Source organism: Schistocerca serialis, chromosome 8 (assembly GCF_023864345.2).
Source record: "Schistocerca serialis cubense isolate TAMUIC-IGC-003099 chromosome 8, iqSchSeri2.2, whole genome shotgun sequence".
NCBI lineage: Eukaryota > Metazoa > Arthropoda > Insecta > Orthoptera > Acrididae > Schistocerca > Schistocerca serialis.
The window spans coordinates 55,478,978-55,500,834 of NC_064645.1; the positions used below are offsets into that span (position 1 = coordinate 55,478,978).

The 21,857-nt window shown below is 40.5% G+C and overlaps 1 protein-coding gene across 1 annotated transcript in view; it reads left to right on the forward strand.

The window, feature by feature from the left end:
- The window catches only part of LOC126416665 (cGMP-dependent 3',5'-cyclic phosphodiesterase-like), a 263,554-nt gene that overhangs the window by 51,270 nt on the left and 190,427 nt on the right, over positions 1-21,857 (forward strand). Inside the window, exon 4 of the mRNA XM_050084464.1 lies at positions 2,355-2,464. Coding sequence (XP_049940421.1) covers positions 2,355-2,464 — 110 coding nt within the window. The remainder of the gene's footprint in view (positions 1-2,354; positions 2,465-21,857) is intronic.

Genomic DNA, 21,857 nt, shown 5'->3' on the forward strand with positions numbered 1-21,857 from the left:
TAGAATGCCGGTTTTGTGATTTCTCCTGATAACATCATCCTCGTGAGTAGTCCCTGCCAGAGATCCAAATGGGGGGACTGTTTTACCTGTGGAATATTTTACCCAGCAGGATGCCATCATCATTTAATCATGCTGTATAGCTGCATACTCTTGGGAAAAATCATGGTTGCAGTTTCCCCTTGGTTTCAGTTATTGACTGTATCAGCACAGCACAGCAAGGCAGTTTGAGTTGATGTTATAAGGCCCGATCAGTCAATCATCCAGACAATTGCCCCTGCAACTACTGAAGAGGCTGCTGCCCCTCTTCAGGAATCACATGTTTATTTGACCTCTCAACAGATACCCCTCCCTCGTGGTTGCACCACAGTATGGCTATCTGTATCACTGAGACACACAAGCCACCTCACCGAATTTTTTGTATATGTTCTCATTTTGGTTTTATTACCAAACGGAACTCAGTTTCTGGAGCCACCTAGTATATTTCTTGAATTTTTTTGTCTTGTGGAATTGGTGGAATGGTAAAGGGGATATGAAAATACATATTTTTGTTGATTTGCTTTTTAGTGTGCAACTTATGAACTACATGAAATATCTCACCTGGTGGTCTCAGCTATGTGTTCACATCCTCGTACTCTTACATGTGCGTCTGTATGCGGCAACGACACTAGCGAACAAAAAACAGCCGAGGGCTTTGGGGGAAACGCCAGCTGGACCAACACTCGCTTGGCACCTGTATGCACCATGGCTACAGGAAAGTATCTCAAGTCACAGGCAGACTATGCTGAGGTGCACTTGCAGCACCTCACACACACAACATTTCACTGCACACACTAAGTACAGTGATAGTTTTGGTGACAACACTTCTTGGATGACCTTGCTGTGACAAGAGGCCAGCATGCACTATCTGAATAATTTCTTTTATCTTGTCATATACTCCTTCACTCTCTTCATCATCTGCAGAGGTAGTTAGCATTTAAACTAGTTCTGCGGTGGTGGATGTGGGCTTTGCGTCTGTCATGGTTACAATAATTTGTTCACAATGCTGTTCGTAGTAGCTTATCTGCATCCCTATTTTCTTATTCATTATTAAACTTACTCCTGTATTACCCCTGTTTGATTTTGTACTTATAACCCTGTATTCACCTGACCAGAAGACCTATTCTTCCTACCACCGAACTTCACTAATTCCCGTTATGTCTAACTTCAACCTATATGGTTAAATGGTGGTGACATCCCCTTGGGTAAAATACTATGGAGGTAAAATAGTCCCCCATTCAGATTTCCGGGCAGGGACTGCTCAAGAAGATGTTGTCACCAGGAGGAACAAAACAGGCATTCTGCAGACTGGAGTGTGGAATATTAGATCCCTTCATCAGACAGGTAAGGTAGAAAATTTAAAAAGTAAGTCTATTAGTGTGATGATGCAAATGCCTAGTTTCTAGGACAGCATAAATAAGGAGTCTATAAAAATAAAAGAGGTCAGGAAACCTAATAAACAAGGATAGAGGTTTCAACTTAAAAAAGACGTAGGGTTCGGCACTTAGTTTATTAGGATATCACCAATCATCATATGCACTAGAGCTAGGAAACACAAGGAGAATAAGTGTCTTTTGGAACATCAGTACAGGTTCTGAAAAACAAGAGCATCGAAGGTCATAGTTCATAATGGATATCAGTAGTCAAACTTGGCTGTTAAGTAGTGGCGTAGGAGCAACAGTAGTTCAGTCTGGTTGGAGTCCAGGCATAGTTCAGTCTGGTTGGGGTCCAGGCAATGAGCACATGTAACAGCAAAAATCACATCTAATGAAGAAGGCAACTGGGTCGATTGTTACCATATTGCGCAAAAATGGAAACAACAACACAGTTGTGTACGTGGAAACACACCCTTAATCAATCACTTTGAGAAAATCTGAGATATCACAACAAAACTGCAGTTAATAGGGAAAGAGCATATACCCGGATTTAATTGTATATGTTGAACTGCCAAACTGCCATAAAACTTCAAGCTGACTACATCAAGTAATAGCTCATAACCGACACCATGTTAGTTCATAACTAAAAATACCTTGACACATTTGTTTTTGTTTGCATTCTCTCTCTCTCTCTCTCTCTCTCTCTCTCTCTCTCTCTCTCTCTCTCTCTCTCTCTGTGTGTGTGTGTGTGTGTGTGTGTGTGTGTGTGTGTGTGTGTGTGTGTGTGTGTGTGTGTGTCCAAATAGATCTCGTATTTTAGTGTTATTTCTGTCCAGGAAAAATAGCTTCCATCATATGCAAGAACCTATAATTATATGGTATTATATTACTAAGCAAGCTTTTTCTGAAATAAATGAATTCTGAAGCAACAATTGTCGACAGGTACTGCATTGGGACCGTCTTGAATGCTCTGGCATATGAAGAAGAAAAACGCCTGAAACTACAGTGTCAGTCTTTGTTATCAGTTGCAAAGAACTTATTCTCACGTCTCGGTAGGTTTTATGAAGATATTGCTCTACATTTGAATAATGTCCTTTGTGTTCGTTAGAGTGCAGTAATTACTTGTGTTATATTGATGTGTGTTAGCAGTATAATGATGCTGACTTGGTACTTATCTTTTGTTGATTCTGTCTACTTCTTGGCCCTGTAGGTGGATAATGTCATTAAATCACCTTTATTGTGAGAATAATACTGCAGTAACTTTCAAAGTAGATTAACATTGGAACAGCCTGTAAATAATATATATTGCTTGTCATGAGCATATGACGTAAAACACTTTTGGAGCCCAGCATACTCTACTTAGGCACATAATTTTATAGATGGTAACTGTCGGCATCAGACTGCTCTCTGCCACATTTGGTGGAAATTGTTTGTGCATTTGATACTATAAAGTATTATAGAACTGTAATAAACAGACATAATAATAATAATAATAATAACAATTATAATTGTTATTGTTATTATTATTATTATTATTATTATTTCATGTAGCTCAATGGCCTTTTACAAGTCTTCAATCAAATTAGATGCCATTTTGGTGACTTGCTAGTCCCTACAGGTTAACATAGAATCCAAACTACATCTTGTTTCTGGCATCTCCCCACATCTTTGAAATGTGAAAACTGTTCTCAGTAATGAAGTTATTTAATTTGAATGATCCAGTGAGAAAGAGAATCATATTACAAAAATGTGAGTAGTAATGTATCTAGAGATGTGTGTGTGTTTCCCACATCTCCTTTTAAACCACTGGACCAGTTTCAACCAAAATTGGTATTCATATCCATTATTGTGAGGAAACTATTGCTTTGGGGGTAAGATCCACCTCCCTGTCATAGTTCAGGAGATATGATATCATAAACAGTGAGACGTGCAAGAAACTGCTGCATTGCACATGGCAGTTAAATTTATAAATTTTGCAGACAGTACCCACATATGCTGCTAAATGCACCTACAATACTATTTCACAGAACCACACATAGTTCAGGAGATATAAACTCTGGGATGCCTGAAATTTGGCTGCATTGTGCATTATGTTTAAGTTTATTACGTCTTTCCTACTACTTCCATTTGCAACACATTTTGCAGACAGTGTTCATATACGGCAGTTTATGTACCTACAAAATTATATCATTGTATGATGCAGTGGCGTAACGTGAGGGGAGACTTTGAGACTTAGTCTCCCCTGTATTCGTGCTTAAAAAAGATGCAATAGTAATTCATAACAAAAATAACTATCTGTGAAGAGCTCTAAATGTGCTAAGAAATCAGTCTTGTAGCCCACACCGCATCTTGAGTATTGGTGTATTTGCCTGCTTGAGACTTGACTGCTCTCAGTCTGTGCCTCCCTTCCCTTACCTGGCAGTGTGTGCACCTGTGCCCCCACCACTTCCCCTCTTCCACGAAGGCCAGTGCGCTGCACTTGCTAGCAGGTATCGAGACTAGTCTCTGCCGCTTCTATGCTGGCTTTTAACATGGAAGTGAACAGCCACGCGGTTTGTGTTCATAGTCATTCTTGTGTGATTTTAGTGCACATTTTTGTTGTGTCGCGAACATGAGTGAGCAAGCAACTGAACACCTTATAGAATTTTTATTAAAAACGCCTTTTTCTACATTAACGTACCGTATGAAAAAAAGTGCGAATTGAAGGACAAACGACCTACTCCTATACTGAGTGTAGTTTTAAGTGAAGCCAAACAAAAACGCACTTGTCAGGCAGCCTGGTATGAAAAGTATATATATATATATATATATATATATATATATATATATAGGGAAACATTCCACGTAGGAAAATATATCTGCAACTCTTTGTCTTTAAATATGTCTGCTTGTGTCTGTATGTGTGTTGATGGATATGTGTGTGTGTGCGAGTGTATACCCGTCCTTTTTTCCCCCTATGGTAAGTCTTTCCACTCCCGGGATTGGAATGACTCCTTACCCTCTCCCTTAAAAGCCACATCCTTTCGTCTTTCCCTCTCCTTCCCTCTTTCCTTATGAGGCAACAGTTTGTTGCGAAAGCTTGAATTTTGTGTGTATGTTTGTGTTTGTTTGTGTGTCTGTCGACCTGCCAGCACTTTCATTTGGTACTGTTTGGTGGCGAAAAGGAATGGTGCAATGAGGGCATTTGTACAATAAAGAACTTTGACAGGAAAGCACCAAAGCATCAGATATCAAAGCGTCACCTGCAGAACAAAGAATCATTTCAGTTATTGGGCAAAAGTAAAATTGAGCACGCCCTTTCTGAAGCCGCTCGTCTGACAGCAATAAAATACAATGAACAAGTTGCATCCAACAGGAGAGTATTGGCTTGTATTATTCAGGCAATTGTATTTTTTTGTAAACAAGAACTGGCCTTTCGCGGCCATAGAGAAGATGAATCCTCCAGCTACAAGGGTAACTATCTGGAATTGTTGGATTTACTAGCTCAAGGAGAGCAGTTAATCCAAGACCATCTGTCGTCATCTTCAACCTTTAAAGGAACTTCTCCAGATATACAGAATGATGTAATAGAAATGATAACTCTGGCAGTTAATGAGGAATAAGATCTGAAATTCAGAACTGCAATTTCATTTCGATTCAAGCTGATGAAATATTAGACGTGTCATGCAAGAGTCAAATGAGTATAATATTCAGATACTGTATTGCAGACAAAATTGAGGAAAGATTCGTTGGATTGTACGATGTTGCTGGAGATAAAACTGCTGTAGCTTTGTCAAACATTATTCATGCACTATTGAAAGAATGGAATGTGGAAACAAAAGTGGTTAGTCAAACATATGGTGGCGCTTCAGTAATGGCGGGCAGAGAAAGAGGACTACAACAATTGCTGAAGCAGTTCTGTCCCTATGCGCTGCTTATTCATTGTTACGCACACCAACTGAATTTAGTACTGTTACATGCCTCCAGACACATAAGACAAGTACGCATGTTTGTAAGTGATTTTACTGCATTCCATTAGTTTTTCAGCAAATCATCAAAATGAACTGTATTGCTAACTGAGAAAGGATTTAAAATGCCACATGCAAGCAACACTCGCTGGAACTTTCATTCCAGGGCAGTTTCAACAATATCTAGTCATTTCTCAGAGCAATATAGTGTTTTTAATTATACAATTGATGATACAGACTCTCAGTGGGACCCAGAATCTTTGAGCTGTGTTGTGAGAATGAAACGACGAATGGATGATCGTATGTTTGTCTACTTGCTTTGTTTCTACCGAGGGTGCTTTGTTTATGTTGTTCATTTCTTCAATGTTCTTCAGTCAAAATCTGTCAGTATAAATGTTTGCCACGACGAAATAAGAACTGTTTTGAGAAACTTACGACAATTGGGAACGGAAACATTCGTTGATGAATGCATTAAATGCAGTTTGTGTTTGAATGGCAACTTATCATTCCATGACAGTCAAAAGACATCTCTCAGGGCACTAACTTACGAGGTACTGGATTTGCAAATTGTTCAGATGAAAAGAAGATTTCAAGAGTTTCCCTAAATTCAATTTGTGAACTTTTGAACAAAAAGTGTTTCCTGAACTATCAAAAAGAATTCCCAAAGTTGAAACTGCTTCAGTTAATAGAACAGTACCCTTTTTTTCAAACAAGAACAACTTGAAAATGCACTGCGTAACATATACGGTGATGTGAAAAAACATTTATCTCAGAGAATGCTCTTAAAGTACATTGTCAACAATGATTTAGACTCTGTTTTGAAGAAACAACGAAGTTCCTGCAATTGGTTGTGACCCTACCTGCAACTACAGCAACCAGTGAATGAAGCATGAGTGCTCTTAAAAGAGTGAAGAATTATTTAAGGAATTCAATGCCCAACACCCGGCTGTTGTGTTTGAGCACGTTAGCAATAGAAAAGACACAACTTGGAGAGCTATCCAGTGACCAGATCTTTTTAGACAGAGTTATAGACTCATTTGTGGAAAGAAAAGACAGGCGCATTGCACTTGTGTACAAGAAAATATGAGTGCTTCTTCTCTTGCTGCTGGAGTTCTACAAATTTGTCTTCATTTCTTGAACAAGTTATTATTATTATTATTATTATTATTATTAGTGGTGGTAGTAGTAGTAATAGTAGTTGTTGTTGTTATTTTATTTGGTGCATTTTGTTTCATTCTTTAAATTATTGTTTATTGTACTATTTTGTCTCCCTATAATAAATGTAGGGTCTCCCCAACCTTTACAACCACGCTACGCCACTGGTATGATGCATAGCTAAGTAGATATGCTGCCCTAAACACTGAGATGCATGAAAAACAGCCGCATCATGTGTGATGTTTAAGTTCATCATTTCTTTGCTACTAAGTCTACTTGCAACATATTTCGCAAACAGTATGTACCTATGCCACTGAATTTACCTATACAAATAAACCATTGCATCTTACGTAGTTCAAGAATTATTATGTCATGAACACTGACAAGTGGACCATATGTACTTGCCCTCACCGATATAATACATATTGACCTGGTGTGTAAATCATGGCAAGGACTGTGACTTAAGTAAACCGGAAGGTGCAACTCTCAACTCTTTTTCGAGAAAATCAGGTTTGAAAGTTTTAGGCATGCATAAATATACTATTTTGTGGTCTCTAACAGGCAAGGAATCCGCAGCCAAGTGATTAAGTGCTTAGTTTCATAAGTACAAGTTCTCTGAATCAAATCGTAGTACTGGTGATTTTTTTAATTCGACATAATTCCAATGATGTATATACTCTGACTGTCCAGATTATCAGTATTGAATCATTGCATAATATTTATCATGAAAAATAGGAAATCAAAATATTATTGTTAGGACAGTTGAAATAATAAAGGATACATGACCATTTTGAATCAAATCAGTGTAATCTCTTTATTACATCATTGTAACTACATTTGTCACACATGTGGAGCATTGCGCGATCAGGACGATACTGATTTTAGAGACATGTAAAAGAATATTTATTGTGCCATACAGCAAATGTAATGAATGCCAAGGTTTTGCATGAGCATGGTTGTTTTCAATGTTTTATGTTCGTAAACTGTTCTTGGCCATCACACAGTTTTGCAGCATACCATGCATATCTGATCATATCAACAAATTGTTTGATCGATTGTTTGAATTTCTGTGCAGGCTTCTCTTGAAGCTATCTCTCTATTGTTTTAGATTATGTATGAGCAATGTTTTAGTCACTTTGTAAGGTTTTTTACCTGCCTGTAAAAATAAATGTCGCAGGGCTGCACCAACGGAGTACATTTTGGAGGAATTACTTTAATACTGTATGTTAGCAGACCCTCTCTATCTCGAAAAATTTTGTCATACAAAACAGGGTTCATTTGACCTCCCCATGAATCGAGGAACTAAAGAAATTGTTTTTCTCTCGCATATTGCTTCAAGACGTCTATTAGAAATTTCTTGTATAGTACTGTTGTGAGTTTGCTGTACTTTGAAGATTTAACATAACGTTTTTGTATTTGTGTGCATACTCACCAGCTGGAACAAGGCCATAAAAGGCCTTGGTCCAAATTGGCCGGCTCTTGGAAGCAAACGAAGACCATTGGTAGTAATTTTCCAGATAAGGCGACAGCATATTGTGCAGTGTGTGAATGTTTCACCTTGTGCAAATCCTTTCGCTGCATAAGAACCACCTTTGTTCCACATTCGGTGAGAGTTTGATCATAAGTTAGTTGATATTGGCAACCTGTCCATCTCCTTAGCCAAGTGGTGATGTGCTTGCCTCCCTTTCAGCGGACCCAAGTTTGATTCCTGGCCAAGTTGGAGATTTTCTCCACTTGTGGACTGTGTGTTGTGTTGTCCTCACCATCACTTCATCCTCATCACTGGCACGCAAGTCACCCAATATAGCGTCGCCTGAAATAATAAGACTTTCACTTGGCGGCCGAACTTCTCTGAATGGGGCCTCCCGGCCAACAATACCACACGCTCATTTCATTTTCTATTGGCACCCTGAAACAAACGTTCACAAATTAACATCATATGGTGTATAAAAATAGTATTACAATTGATGTAAATGAATCGGGTACCTTTATGTGTAATACCTGTTTGATTAGTGGTATTAACAAAATCCTTGATGTGTTGTGGTATGAGGGCTTGAGTAAATTCTCAAGCTTCTATGAAACAATCATAGGTCCTTGAATCAATTGTTTTAAGTTGTTCATGCCTTCTTCCATCTTGTTTTACAACCCTAATCTTGTAATACTGAGGAACGTAATCACTGTCTGTTTTTGACTGCTTCTCTTCAGCCACATAATCATCTGATGAAGATCAAGTATCTTCTTCAGTTTCTTCAAACACATCTCATTCATCGATCTCTTGGTGGGCAATTAGTTCGTCTTGTACCACGAGTTGTTTCTCCACTAGCATTTCAAAAATTCTGTGAAATATTTCTTTTCCAATTTCATCTTGTTCTTGTGTTATTACTGCAGTAGGTTTCCTGAGAGATCAGACTCTTTTGGAGAAGGAGCTGTTCATTGTACAGAAGCACTGTTTTTAATTATATTTGTGAAACTTCACTGTAGACTCATAAAATCAGACATCTTGGAGCATTGGCATGTAACTATCTCGGGGGGGGGGGGGGGGGGGGGGGGATAACATACGATTGAAGTGTTCTTCATGTTTACAAACACTGTTCCCTTTCTCCCTCCTCTGACTGAAAGTTGTTTGTGCACATGTAGCTGTTTTCTGGTTGGTCTACATTAACAGCAGGATTACTGGGAAAATGGGTTCATACAGTGAGTTGTACAGTACTTGTACCTATACCAGGAAAATCGGCTCATGGTAGGTTGAAACTTACCTGCAGAAAACATTTATAATGGTAAACTACTTCTGAAATGTTAGAGAAAAACTCAAATTTTGAAGGTGAAGATTATGTTCATAATAAGTGTCCTGAGATACTGATAATTTTCACAATCATAATAAACCTGTTATTAGAATTAGCTAATGTGTGGTTTAAGAATTATGAAAGAAGATTGTGTATGTGGAAGAGACCAGGAGACACTGGAAGGTTCCAGATTTATTATATAATGGTAAGACAGAGATTTAGCAACCAGATTTTAAACTGTAAGACATTTTCAGGAGCAAATTTGGACTCTGATCACAATTTATTGGTTATGAACTGTAGGTTAAAACTGAAGAGTCTTCAAAAAAGGTAGCAATTTAAGGTGATGGGATCTGGATAAACTGAAAGAAGCAAAGGTTATGGAGAGTTTCAGAGGTAGCATAAGGCAACGGTTGACTAGAACAGGGGAAAGGAATACAGCTTCAAGAGATGTAATAGTGACACCAGCAGAGGATCGAGTGGGTAAAAAGGCAGAGGCTAGTAGAAAACCCTGCATAAAACAGGTGCAACAGGTCTACTGAAGAGACTGCTTACACCACACTTGTGCACCCTATTCTGGAGTATTGCTGTGTGGTGTGGGATCCGCATCAGATGGGACTGACGGATGACATCAAAAAAGTGCAAAGAAGGGCAGCTCGTTTTGTATTATCGCGAAGTAGGGGAGATAGTACCGCAGACATGATATGTGAATTGAAGTGGCAATCATTAAAACAAAGGTGTTTTTCACTGCGATGGGATCTTCTCATGAAATTTCAATAACCAGTTTCCTCCTCCAAGTGCATAAACATTCTGTTGGCACACACCTGCATAGGGAGAAATGATCATCAAGATAAAATAAGAGAAATCAGGGCTCGCACAGAAAAATATAAGCGCTCGTTTTTCCCGTGCACCGTTCGAGAGTGGAACGGTAGAGAGATAGCTTGAAGGTGGTTCATTGAACCCTCTGCCAGGCACTTTATTGTGAATAGCAGAGTAATCATGTAGATGAAGATGAAAACAAGCGAAAGGGAAATCAAAGGCCTAAAAAGTGAGGTAGATAGAAAGTGCAAAATGGTGAAGCATGAATGGCAAGGAGACCAGTGTAATATTTAGAAGCATACATCACTAGAGGAAAGATAAATGCCACCTACAAGAAAATTAAAGAAACTTCTGGAGGAAAGAGAACCATCTATATGAGTGTCAAACAATCAGATGGAAAGCCGCCTGGGATGGTGGACAGCTGGCTGTAAACAAGTTTGGTGGCTGACATCTTTATGTCGGCCTTGTGAGCGATGCAGAGACCAAGAAGTACCAGCGGCATGACAGCGGTCCACCTGTTGTTGTGGCAGCTAAGGGCAGCGATCAAGGTGTAATGCAGCCAAGTGGTAGCTCGATGTCAAGTGCACGTCAGACCCACACAGATCTGTCAGCGCACAAAAAAGGGCCGATGTAAATTTGCGTTCATGGTCCATAGCGATGTGGCGTGGGCAGCTGAAGTGGGCAATCCACATGGAGACGGAGGCGGCTACTATAATGGCAGTGACAGTGTTGGGTATTGGTGTTGCCTCAGGCCAGCAGGTGAAGCTGTTCACTGTGGTGAGAAGGTAGCAACAGCCGTCAGATGAAATTAGGGGGCCAACGATGTCCACATGGACATGGGAAGCAATGTCTACTGTCTGGGAAAGCCGTGGTGGGGGGCATGTACATGGCTCTTGACCTTGGCACACTGACCGGCGAGGCAGGTGCTGTCCCAGATCCTGCAGTCTCTTTGAATACCTGGCCACATGAAGCACTGCATTACTAGAGTGGTAGACACATGCATTTGGCAGGGTGAGCCAGGTCCTGCTATCTCTCGAATGCGGCCGTGCGGAAGGCAGCGGATAGGAAGGAGTGCGGTGAGCTGGTGTGTACAGCACAGCAGGTACTGCTGTCAGAGCTGGGAACTAGTGTGCTTTGGAGACAGAGGTTGGAGGCTGCATCCTGCCAGAGTTGGGCGAGTTCTGGGTCATGCCCCTGGACAGTTTATTTATTTATTTATTTATTTGTCAAGTTCCGTAGGACCTAATTGAGGAGCAAATCTCCAAGGTCATGGAACGTGTCAGTACATGAAATTACAACATAAAAGTAATAACGGATAAAAATAAAATGTTTATGAACCCGAAAAACATCAAGCCATAAATTTAAGTAAACACAGTCAACAATTCAACAAGACTCAGCTTACTTTTTCAAGGAACTCCTCAACAGAATATGAGGAGTGACCAATGAAGAATCTTTTCAGTTTTGATTTGAAAGCATGTGAATTACTAGTAAGATTTTTGAATTCTAGTGGTAGCTTGTCGAAAATGGAAGCAGCAGTATACTGCACACCTTTCTGCACAAGAGTTAAGGAAGTTCAGTTCAAATGCAGATTTGACTTCTGTTGATTATTAACTGAGTGAAACCTGCTTATTCTTTGGAATGAGCTAATATTGTTAACAAGAAATGACAGAAAGGAATATATACATTGAGAGGCCAATGTTAAAATACCCAGGCTCGTGAACAGGGGTCGACAAGAGGTTCGTGAACTTGCACCACTTATTGCCCAAACTGCCAGTTTCTGAGCCAAAAATAACCTTTTAGAATGGGAAGAGTTACCCCAAAATATAATACCATACGACATAAGCGAATGAAAATAAGCAAAGTAGATTAATTTTCGTGTCGAATGATCACTCACTTCAGATATCGTTCGAATAGTAAAAATGACAGCATTAAGTCTTTGAACAAGATCCTGAATGTGGGCTTTCCACGACAGTTTACTATCTATCTGAACACCTAGAAATTTGAACTGTTCAGTTTCGTTAATCATATGCCCATTCTGTGATATTACAACATCAGGTTTTGTTAAATTGTGTGTTGTTGTTGTTGTTGTTGTGGTCTTCAGTCCTGAGACTGGTTTGATGCAGCTCTCCATGCTACTCTATCCTGTCCAAGCTTCTTCATCTCCCAGTACTCACTGCAGCCTACATCCTTCTGAATCTGCTTAGTGTATTCATCTCTTGGTCTCCCTCTATGATTTTTACCCTCCACGCTGCCCTCCAGTACTAAATTGGTGATCCCTTGATGCCTCAGAACATGTCCTACCAACCGATCCCTTCTTCTAGTCAAGTTGTGCCACAAACTCATCTTCTCCCCAATTCTATTCAATACCTCCTCATTAGTTATGTGATCTACCCATATAATCTTCAGCATTCTTATGTAGCACATTTTGAAAGCTTCTATTCTCTTCTTGTCCAAACTATTTATCGTCCATGTTTCACTTCCATACATGGCTACACTCCATACAAATACTTTCAGAAACGACTTCCTGACACTTAAATCAATATTCGATGTTAACAAATTTCTCTTCATCAGAAACACTTTCCTCGCCATTGCCAGTCTACATTTTATATCCTCTCTACTTTGACCATCATCAGTTATTTTGCTCCTTTACTACTTTAAGCATCTCATTTCCTAATCTAATTCCCTCAGCATCACCCGACTTAATTCGACTACATTCCATTATCCTTGTTTTGCTTTTGTTGATGTTCATCTTATACCCTCCTTTCAAGACACTGTTCATTCTGTTCAACAGCTCATCCAAGTCCTTTACTGTCCCTGACAGAATTACAATGTCATTGGTGACCCTCAAAGTTTTTATTTCTTCTCCATGGATTTTAATACCTACTCCGAATTTTTCTTTTGTTTCCTTTACTGCTTGCTCAATATACAGATTGAATAGCATTGGGGAGAGGCTACAACCCTGTCTCACTCCCTTCCCAACCACAGCTTCCCTTTCATGCCCCTCGACTCTTATAACTGCCATCTGCTTCCTGAACAAATGGTAAATAGCCTTTTGCTCCTTGTATTTTACCCCTGACACCTTAAGAATTTGAAAGAGAGTATTCCAGTCAACATTGTCAAAAGCTTTCTCTAAGTCTAAAATTGCTAGAATCGTAGGTTTGCCTTTCCTTAATCTATTTTCTAAGATAAGTCGTAGGGTCAGTATTGCCTCATGTGTTCCAACATTTCTACGGAATCCAAACTGATCTTCCCCGAGGTCGGCTTCTACCAGTTTTTCCATTCGTCTGTAAAGAATTCACGTTAGTATTTTGCAGCCGTGACTTATTAAACTGATAGTTCATAATTTTTACATCTGTCAACACCTGCTTTATTTGGAATTGGAATTATTATATTCTTCTTGAAGTCTGAGGGAATTTTGCCTGTCTCATACATCTTGCTCACCAGATGGTAGAGTTTTGTCAGGACTGGCTCTCCCAAGGCTGTCAGTAGTTCTAATGGAATGTTGTCTACTCCTTGGGCTTTGTTTTGACTTAGGTCCTTCAGTGCTCTGTCAAACTCTTCATGCAGTATCATATTTCCCATTTCATCTTCATCTACATCCTCTTCCATTTCCATAATATTGTCGTCAAGAACATCGCCCCTGTATAGACCCTCTATATACTCCTTCCACCTTTCTGCTTTCCCTTCTTTGCTTAGAACTGGGTTTCCATCTGAGCTCTTGATATTCATACAAGTGGCTCTCTTTTCTCCAAAGGTCTCTTTAATTTTCCTGTAGGCAGTATCTATCTTACCCCTCGAGAGATAAGCCTCTACATCCTTACATTTGCCCTCTAACCATCCCTGCTTAACCATTTTGCACTTCCTGTCGATCTCATTTTTGCGATGTTTGTATTCCTTTTTGCCTGCTTCACTTACGGCATTTTTGTATTTTCTCCTTTCATCAATTAAATTCAGTATCTCTTCTGTTACCCAGAGATTTCTACTAGCCCTCGTCTTTTTACCTACTTGATCCTCTGCAGCCTTCACTACTTCATCCCTCAGAGCTACCCGTTCTTCTTCTACTGTACTTCTTTCCGCTATTCCTGTCAATTGTTAGCTTATGCTCTCCCTGAAACTCTGTACAACCTCTGGTTCTTTCAGTTTATCCAGGTCCCATCTCCTTAAATTCCCACCTTTTTGCTGTTTCTTCAGTTTTAATCTACAGTTCATAACCAATAGATTGTGGTCAGAGTCCACATCTGCCCCTGGAATTGTCTTACAATTTAAAACCTGGTTCCTAAATCTCTGTCTTACCATTATATAATCTATCTGAAACCTTCTAGTATCTCCAGGGTTCTTCCATGTACACAACCTTCTTTCATGATTCCTGAACCAAGTGTTAACTATGATTAAGTTATGCTCTGTGCAAAATTCTACCAGATGGCTTCCTCTTTCATTTCTTAGCCCCAGTCCATATTCACCTACTATATTTCCTTCTCTTCCTTTTCCTACTGTCGAATTGCAGTCGCCTATGACTATTAAATTTTCGTCTCCCTTCACTACCTGAATAATTTCTTTTATCTCATCATACATTTCATCAATTTCTCCATCATCTGCAGAGCTAGTTGGCATATTAACTTGTACTACTGTAGTAGGCGTGGGCTTCGTGTCTATCTTGGCCACAGTATTGCCTTCACTATGCTGTTTGTAATAGCTTACCCGCACTACTATTTTTTTTATTCATTATTAAACCTACTCCTTCATTACCCCTATTTGATTTTGTATTTATAACCCTGTATTCACCTGACCAAAAGTCTTGTTCCTCCTGCCACCAAACTTTAACCTATCCATTTCCCTTTTTAAATTTTCTAACCTACCTGCCCAATTAAGGGATCTGACATTCCATGCTCTGATCCGTAGAATGCCAGTTTTCTTTCTCCTGATAATGATGTCCTCCTAAGTAGTCCCCGCCTGGAGATCCGAATGGCGAACTGTTTTACCTCCGGAATATTTTACCCAAGAGGATGTCGTCATCATTTAATCATACAGTAAAGCTGCATGCCCCCGGGAAAAATTACGGCTGTAGTTTCCCCTTGCTTTCAACCGTTCGCAGCACCACAACAGCTAGGCCATTTTAATTAGTGTTACAGGGCCAGATCAGTCAATCATCCAGACTGTTGCCCCTGCAACTACTGAAAAGGCTGCTGCCTCTCTTCAGGAACCACACGTTTGTCTGGCCTCTCAACAGCTACCCCTCCGTTGTGGTTGCACCTATGGTACAGCTATGTGAATCGCTGAGGCACGCAAGCCCCCCACCAACGGCAAGGTCCATGGTTCATGGAATTGTGTGTTAGAAACTGTAAAAACTGAGTGTTACTGTGATTTAATCTTAGTTTATTTTCTACAAGCCATGAACTTGTGTCATGAACTGCACTACATGAAACCGAGGCAATGTTGCACACATCATTCTGTACTACCAAGCTAGTGTCATCAGCAAACAGAAATATTTTAGAGTTACCCGTAATACTAGAGGGCATATTATTTACATAAATAAGGAATAGGAGTGGCCCCCAACACTGTTCCCTGGGGCATTCCCCACTTGACCATACATCACTCAGACCCCTCATCACATTCATTCTCAATACTGTGAATAATGACCTTTTGCTGTCTGTTGCTAAAGTAAGAGGGGAACCAATTGTGAGCTACTTCCCGTATTCCGTAATGGTCCAACTTCTGGAGCAGTATTTTGTGATCAACACAATGAAACACCTTAGTTAAATCAAAAAACATGACTAGCAATCAAAACCTTTTGTTTAACTCGCCCAGTACCTCACAGAGAAAAGAGAATATAGCGTTTTCAGTTGTTAAATGACTTATAAAGCCGAACTGAACATTTGACAGGAAATTGTGCGATATAAAAGATCAATTATCCTTACACACACAGCCTTTCCAATAACTTTAGCAAACACTGATGGCATAGAAATAGGTCTAAAATTGTCTATATTATCCCTTTCTCCCTTTTTATAAAGCAGCTTTACAATTATAATACATTCGGGATATCAACCATTCCTAAAGGAAAAATTACAAATATGGCTAAATACAGGGCTAACATGTGCAGCACAGTACTTTAATATTCTCCATCATATCCATGAGAGTCTGTAGTCTTCAGTGTTTAATTATTGACTCAATCTTCTGCTTGTCTGTATCACAGAGAAGTGTTTCAGACATCAATCTCAGAAAGGTATTTGCCAAGAGAGTTGTATGATTCCCTGTAGAAACTAAATTTTTATTTAATTCACCAGCAGTGCTCAGAAAATAAGTGTTAAATTCTGTACGTATATCTGATTTATCAGTAACGGAAATATTTTTACTACAGACCGACTTTATATCGTCGACCTTGTGCTGCTGACCAGACACTTCCTTCACAACTGACCATATGGTTTTAATTTTATCCAGTGAATTAGCTATTCTATTTACATACCACATACCCTTTGGCTTCCTAATAACATTTTTAAGCACCTTACAGTACTGTTTGTAATGGGCTACTGTAGCTTGATTGTGACTACTTCTAACATTTTGATATAATTCCCACTTTGTTCTACATGATATCCTTATCCCACTTGTCAGCCACCCAGGCTGCCGATTACTGCTAGTACCCTGTTTAGAATGTTCTAATGGAAAGCAACTCTCAAAGAGCATGAGAAATGTGTAAAGGAAACTATTATATTTGTCATCTATGTTATCGGTACTAAAAACATCCTGCCACTCTTGTTCCTTGATGAGGTTTAAAAAACACTCTATTGCTGTTGGATTAACTTTCCTACATAGTTTGTAATTATATGTGACATTTGTTTGAGTACAAAAAGCCTTTTACTGTTAAATTTATGCAACATGGCCAGAAAGGCTATTTACCCTTTTACTAATAAAATGCCCATATAGTAATGAAGAATGAATAAAAATATTGTCTATGGCTGTGCTACTGTTCCCCTGCACCTTAGTTGGAAAAAACACTGTCTGCATCATATCATATGAATTTAGGAGATCTACCAACATCCTTTTTCTTCCTTCGTCATATACAAAATTTACATTGAAGTCACCACATATAACTAATTTCGGGTACTTCCTATAAAGTGAATCAAGAAACCTCTCTAGCTTGAGCAGAAGTGCTCTGAGGTCAGAGTTAGGGAACCTATAAATAATAAGAATTAGAAGTTTATTTTCACTAAATTCAAGTGCCTCTGCATAACATTCAAATATCTGATAAGTACAGTGCCATGATACGTCTATGGACTCAAATGGAATACTGTTTTTTATGTACGTGGCCACTCCCCCACCCTGCAAGGACTTCCTTGAAAAACAGCCAGCTAATCTGTATCCTGGTAAAGGAAGCCTCTGAATTGTCAAATTATTTAAGTGGTGCTCCGATATACCAATAATTTCAGAGTCAACATCTATAAGCAGTTCGCTAACTTTATCTCTAATACTTCTTATATTTTGATGAAATATGCTAATTCCTTCTCTACTTGGAAGCATGACGTTCTCTGAAGGTGAGTCCTTAGTTAGAGGTAATTCCTTTAAGCTGGTATACCTATCAGCTGACTTCAATCTAAAAAAGGTGCAGCTCTAATACCAACTAGTACAGGAATTTTTCCATGGGTGATCCCACCACCACCCACTGCACTGTCACCTATAAGCTTTCCCAGCCTCCCCTTCCCATACATACTGAGGTGCAGGCCATTCCTAGTGAAACCCAGTCTATTGATAGACTCAACTGGCACCACTGAAATGTAACCCATGCCCTCTGCCATCAGTGCCTCCTCCAGCCCCATGTTAATGCACCGAACAGCTGTATTAAGATGGTGCTGATCACGATGCTGAAACAGTTGCACGAAATGCACATTAGTACCACCAGTTAGAGTAGCTATCTTTACCAGGTCACAGTGTTTGCGTTAAGGCTGAGACAGTTGGAGATGATGTCAATTCCGGCGACGTGACTTATGTCAGTTGTAAATTCCGAGATAAATGACAGCTGCTGGAATTGACATGAGGACCACTGGTCAATGTCTTTCATACGGACAAATATTGTGGGTTTGTGGTTGGTGAAGATAGTGAAGTGATGGGCCTTCACCATCAGCCAAAAGTATTTGATAGCCTCATAGATTAGGAGCTCTCTGTCATATACACTCCAGCACCACTGAGAGGGGGAGAGCTTTCTGGAGAAGAAAGTGAGTGGCCGCCAGGTGTTGCCGTTATGTTGCTGGAGAACAGTGCCGATGGTCGTCTGGCTGGCATCAGACACGACGGCAAGCGGGGCAGTGGGATGGGGCGGGGCGAGCAGAGTGGCGTTTGCTAAGTTGCATTTGGGGGCCAAGAAGCATGGCGTCCATGGCACTGGCTTGTTTCCCTTCATTTTGACACCATGAAGGGCGGCAGTGAGCAACCCTTGTTTGGCAGTGGTATTCCTCAGATGGCGGCAGAAAAAGTTTAACATGCGGAGGAAACAACAGAGGTCCTTGAATGTCTTTGGCTGTGGGAAATCGAGTGTAGCTTGTACCTTGTCGAGCAAGGGATGTGAGATGGTTGTGACGGAGATGGCGAGGCCTACAAATTCATTTTACTTTGTTGACAATGATGCCGGCATCCTGGAGACATTAAAAAATACTGCAGAGATGATCACGGTGTTCCTCTGGCATCGTGGAAAAGATGAATATGTTGTCCAGGTACAGGAACAGCAGGACAAGCCTCACAGGATAGACTTCAAGAACTGACTGTATTCTGGATGTCCTCAGGGCAACAGAGGTCTGGATGAAAGCCTTGGTGCGGTCGATTGTGCTGGAGATTGTAGCCTTAGCCAACACTTGTTGTAGCTGTGAAGGAATGACTCCGGGTATCAGTCAGGGATAGTGCGGTCATTTATCTTCTGGTAATCCTCTCATGGACTCCAGAAGCTATCCTTCTTCTTCGCAACGTGAAGGGTGGACACCCACAGGCTCTTTGTAGTACGCAGTATGCCGGCGGTGAGCAGCTCGTCGAACTCAGCCTCGGTGATCTTCAGTTATAAGGGGCCTAGGAGTGTGACTGGCCGAAGATGGATGGTTTGGGGGTGGTAGTGATGCATTTTACAGTTGAATGGCAGACTTCCTGAGGCCTGGTGGGTGGGCATGTAAAAGTAGGGAATTGCACCAGGAGGATGGGTATGTTCCGGAATATGCCACCTGCTTCACATCGAAGAGAACAGTGAAGTGGGTGGTGTACTTTGTTGATCTTCCAGTGTTGCTGTCAATGAGGTGCTGGACAGCAATGTCAGGGAGCAGGTACTAGTTTCCAATGAAGTCCACTCCGATAATGGGGTCAGTAATGTCAGCGATGGCGAAGGTCCAGGGATGCCCCACTACAGGCTGAAATGGAGGACGGGATGCATAAAAGAATGCATTCATGGTGTGAAGCACACTAGTGTCCGTAGCATGCAAACAGAAGTTGCTGGATGCATACGTGTGGGAGTGGGAGCAAGCACATAATGGGTCGAGGCAGTCAATAATGTGCTGAAATAGAATATTATGTTGACTGTGTGCGTCATCGGGTCACCAGTGTAGGAATATTCCTTACTTTATTGAAGTAAGTGCTACATAAAGGACAGATCTGCACGTGGCTGGGGTAGCACAAATGGTCTCAGGTTCAAAATGTTAAATCAGTCAGTCACTCGATATGCGAATGCACTAGCCAGGCACGGAGCAGTAGAAACAGCGGAGCCAGGGAAATCGTTGCCTTGTCCGACAATTCACCGCATGATATTCACATTTATGATACCCGCACTAAGACATGCGAAGAGAAATTTATAGTCTGCAAGGGAGTGCGGCACAAAAACACAGTATCCTTGGCGATTGCCTGCCAGTTGTAAAGACAGTGTGGTGTGGGCATCTTGCAGCAGCATCGTGAAAGCGCCGATGTCTGGTGCATCACCATGTGGCCAGTTCTTCATGGCGCGGGCACAGAGCTGCATCTGGAGTGGACGCTACAAGTGATGAGCAAAGACTGGTGTAACTTGGTGGGTGGAAGTCTCACAAGGGACAGCTGTTGTTCTGCACTGGTAGGCAGTGACTGTAGTGGTGAACTGTCCCTCACACAGCAAGATTGACAGCTGTGAACAGAAGTAGTGCATGAGAGGTGAAACTCACTGCCTTAGCAGACAGCCCTAGTGAGTAGTGAGCATATGGAGCTGGTAAGAAAACTGTGCGATGAAAGAGTGCCACACCCTGACAGTCCTGGAATATTTTTTGGTCAGTTGTCACCTGTTTCACGTCAGGCTATCTTTGTGTGTGTGAGAAAATTATAATAGCAGTGTAGTTTGAGGTCTACATTCAGTCCTTTGTAACTGATAGTTGAATCAGTTCAAAGGTTAGAAGAAGGTAAAGTTATACCATCTGCAGTAGCCACATGTGTAGTAAGGCACTTTGATATAAAATAAACTTTCTAGTAGAGAGTAATTTTATTATGATAATATAGAACACAAAAGGAAACAGTTACATTATTTTTGAGTTATATTTGGCTTCCTTGTGGTATTTCCAGATGTGTTAGCTTTTCACTGCCCCCTCTTTCCCCGCTTGTTACTGTGTGAACATATATATATGTTCTAAAAACACAGATGATGTGACTTACCGAACGAAAGTGCTGGCAGGTCGCTAGGCACACAAACACGTGGAATGTTTCCCTCTATTATATAAATATATGTTCTGATTTGTAGTATTATGTTCTGTGATCTAATTTTTGGTGATCGCTTTTGGATGCTTAAGTAGTATCACATCTTGACTCATACATAGTGAAGTTAATTATAGTGTATCAGTAACAAACAAATCTTGTGCAAACCTGTGCTCAAAACTGGGCAGTAATTCGAATAACATTTCTTACAGCATAAATCAGAAAACAGTTCCACAAAATTGTACACTGAGGCTGTGAAACAGTGTTGCTAATGCCATTGCTTGCCCTCCTAAACACATTTTAGTTTCACCTTTATTCTGCCATTTGTTTCCCAAAGTAAAGATGTCAAGGAGAAAATATGTGAACATGACTCAGATATGGTGTTAATTGATGCAACTTAAATTTAATTTTTGCCGTGGTAATAAGAGGGTAGTTTGATAGGTTTTTGCCCCCTCATGGTTGGAAAGAATTTCAGCAATGTACAGCACACAATTCATTGATGACAGCCATCTGAATTGGTGAGTGTGTCGATTGTGATTTTAAATGGAGAAAATGGAGTTCAATGTTGTTATTAAACATTTTCATTTCATGGGTTGGACTGCCACACAAATCAAAACAGAAATGGAATGAGATTTTCACTCTGCAGCGGAGTGTGCGCTGATACGAAACTTCCTGGCAGATGAAAACTGTGTGCCGGACCGAGACTTGAACTTGGGACCTTTGCCTTTCACGGGCAAGTGCTTTACCAACTGGCAAGTGCTACCAACGGGCATGTGCTCTTTCATATCAGCGCACAGTCCGCTGCAGAGTGAAAATCTCATTCTGGAAACATCCCCCAGGCTGTGGCTAAGCCATGTCTCCACAATATCCTTTCTTTCAGAAGTGGTAGTTCTGCAAGGTTCGCAGGAGAGATTCTGTAAAGTTTGGAAGGTAGGAGACGAGGTACTGGCAGAAGTAAAGCTGTGAGGATGGAGCGTGAGCCATGCTTGGGTAGCTCAGTAAGTAGTGCATTTGCCCGTGAAAGGCAAAGGTCCTGATTTCCAGTCTCGGTCCGGCACACAGTTTTAATC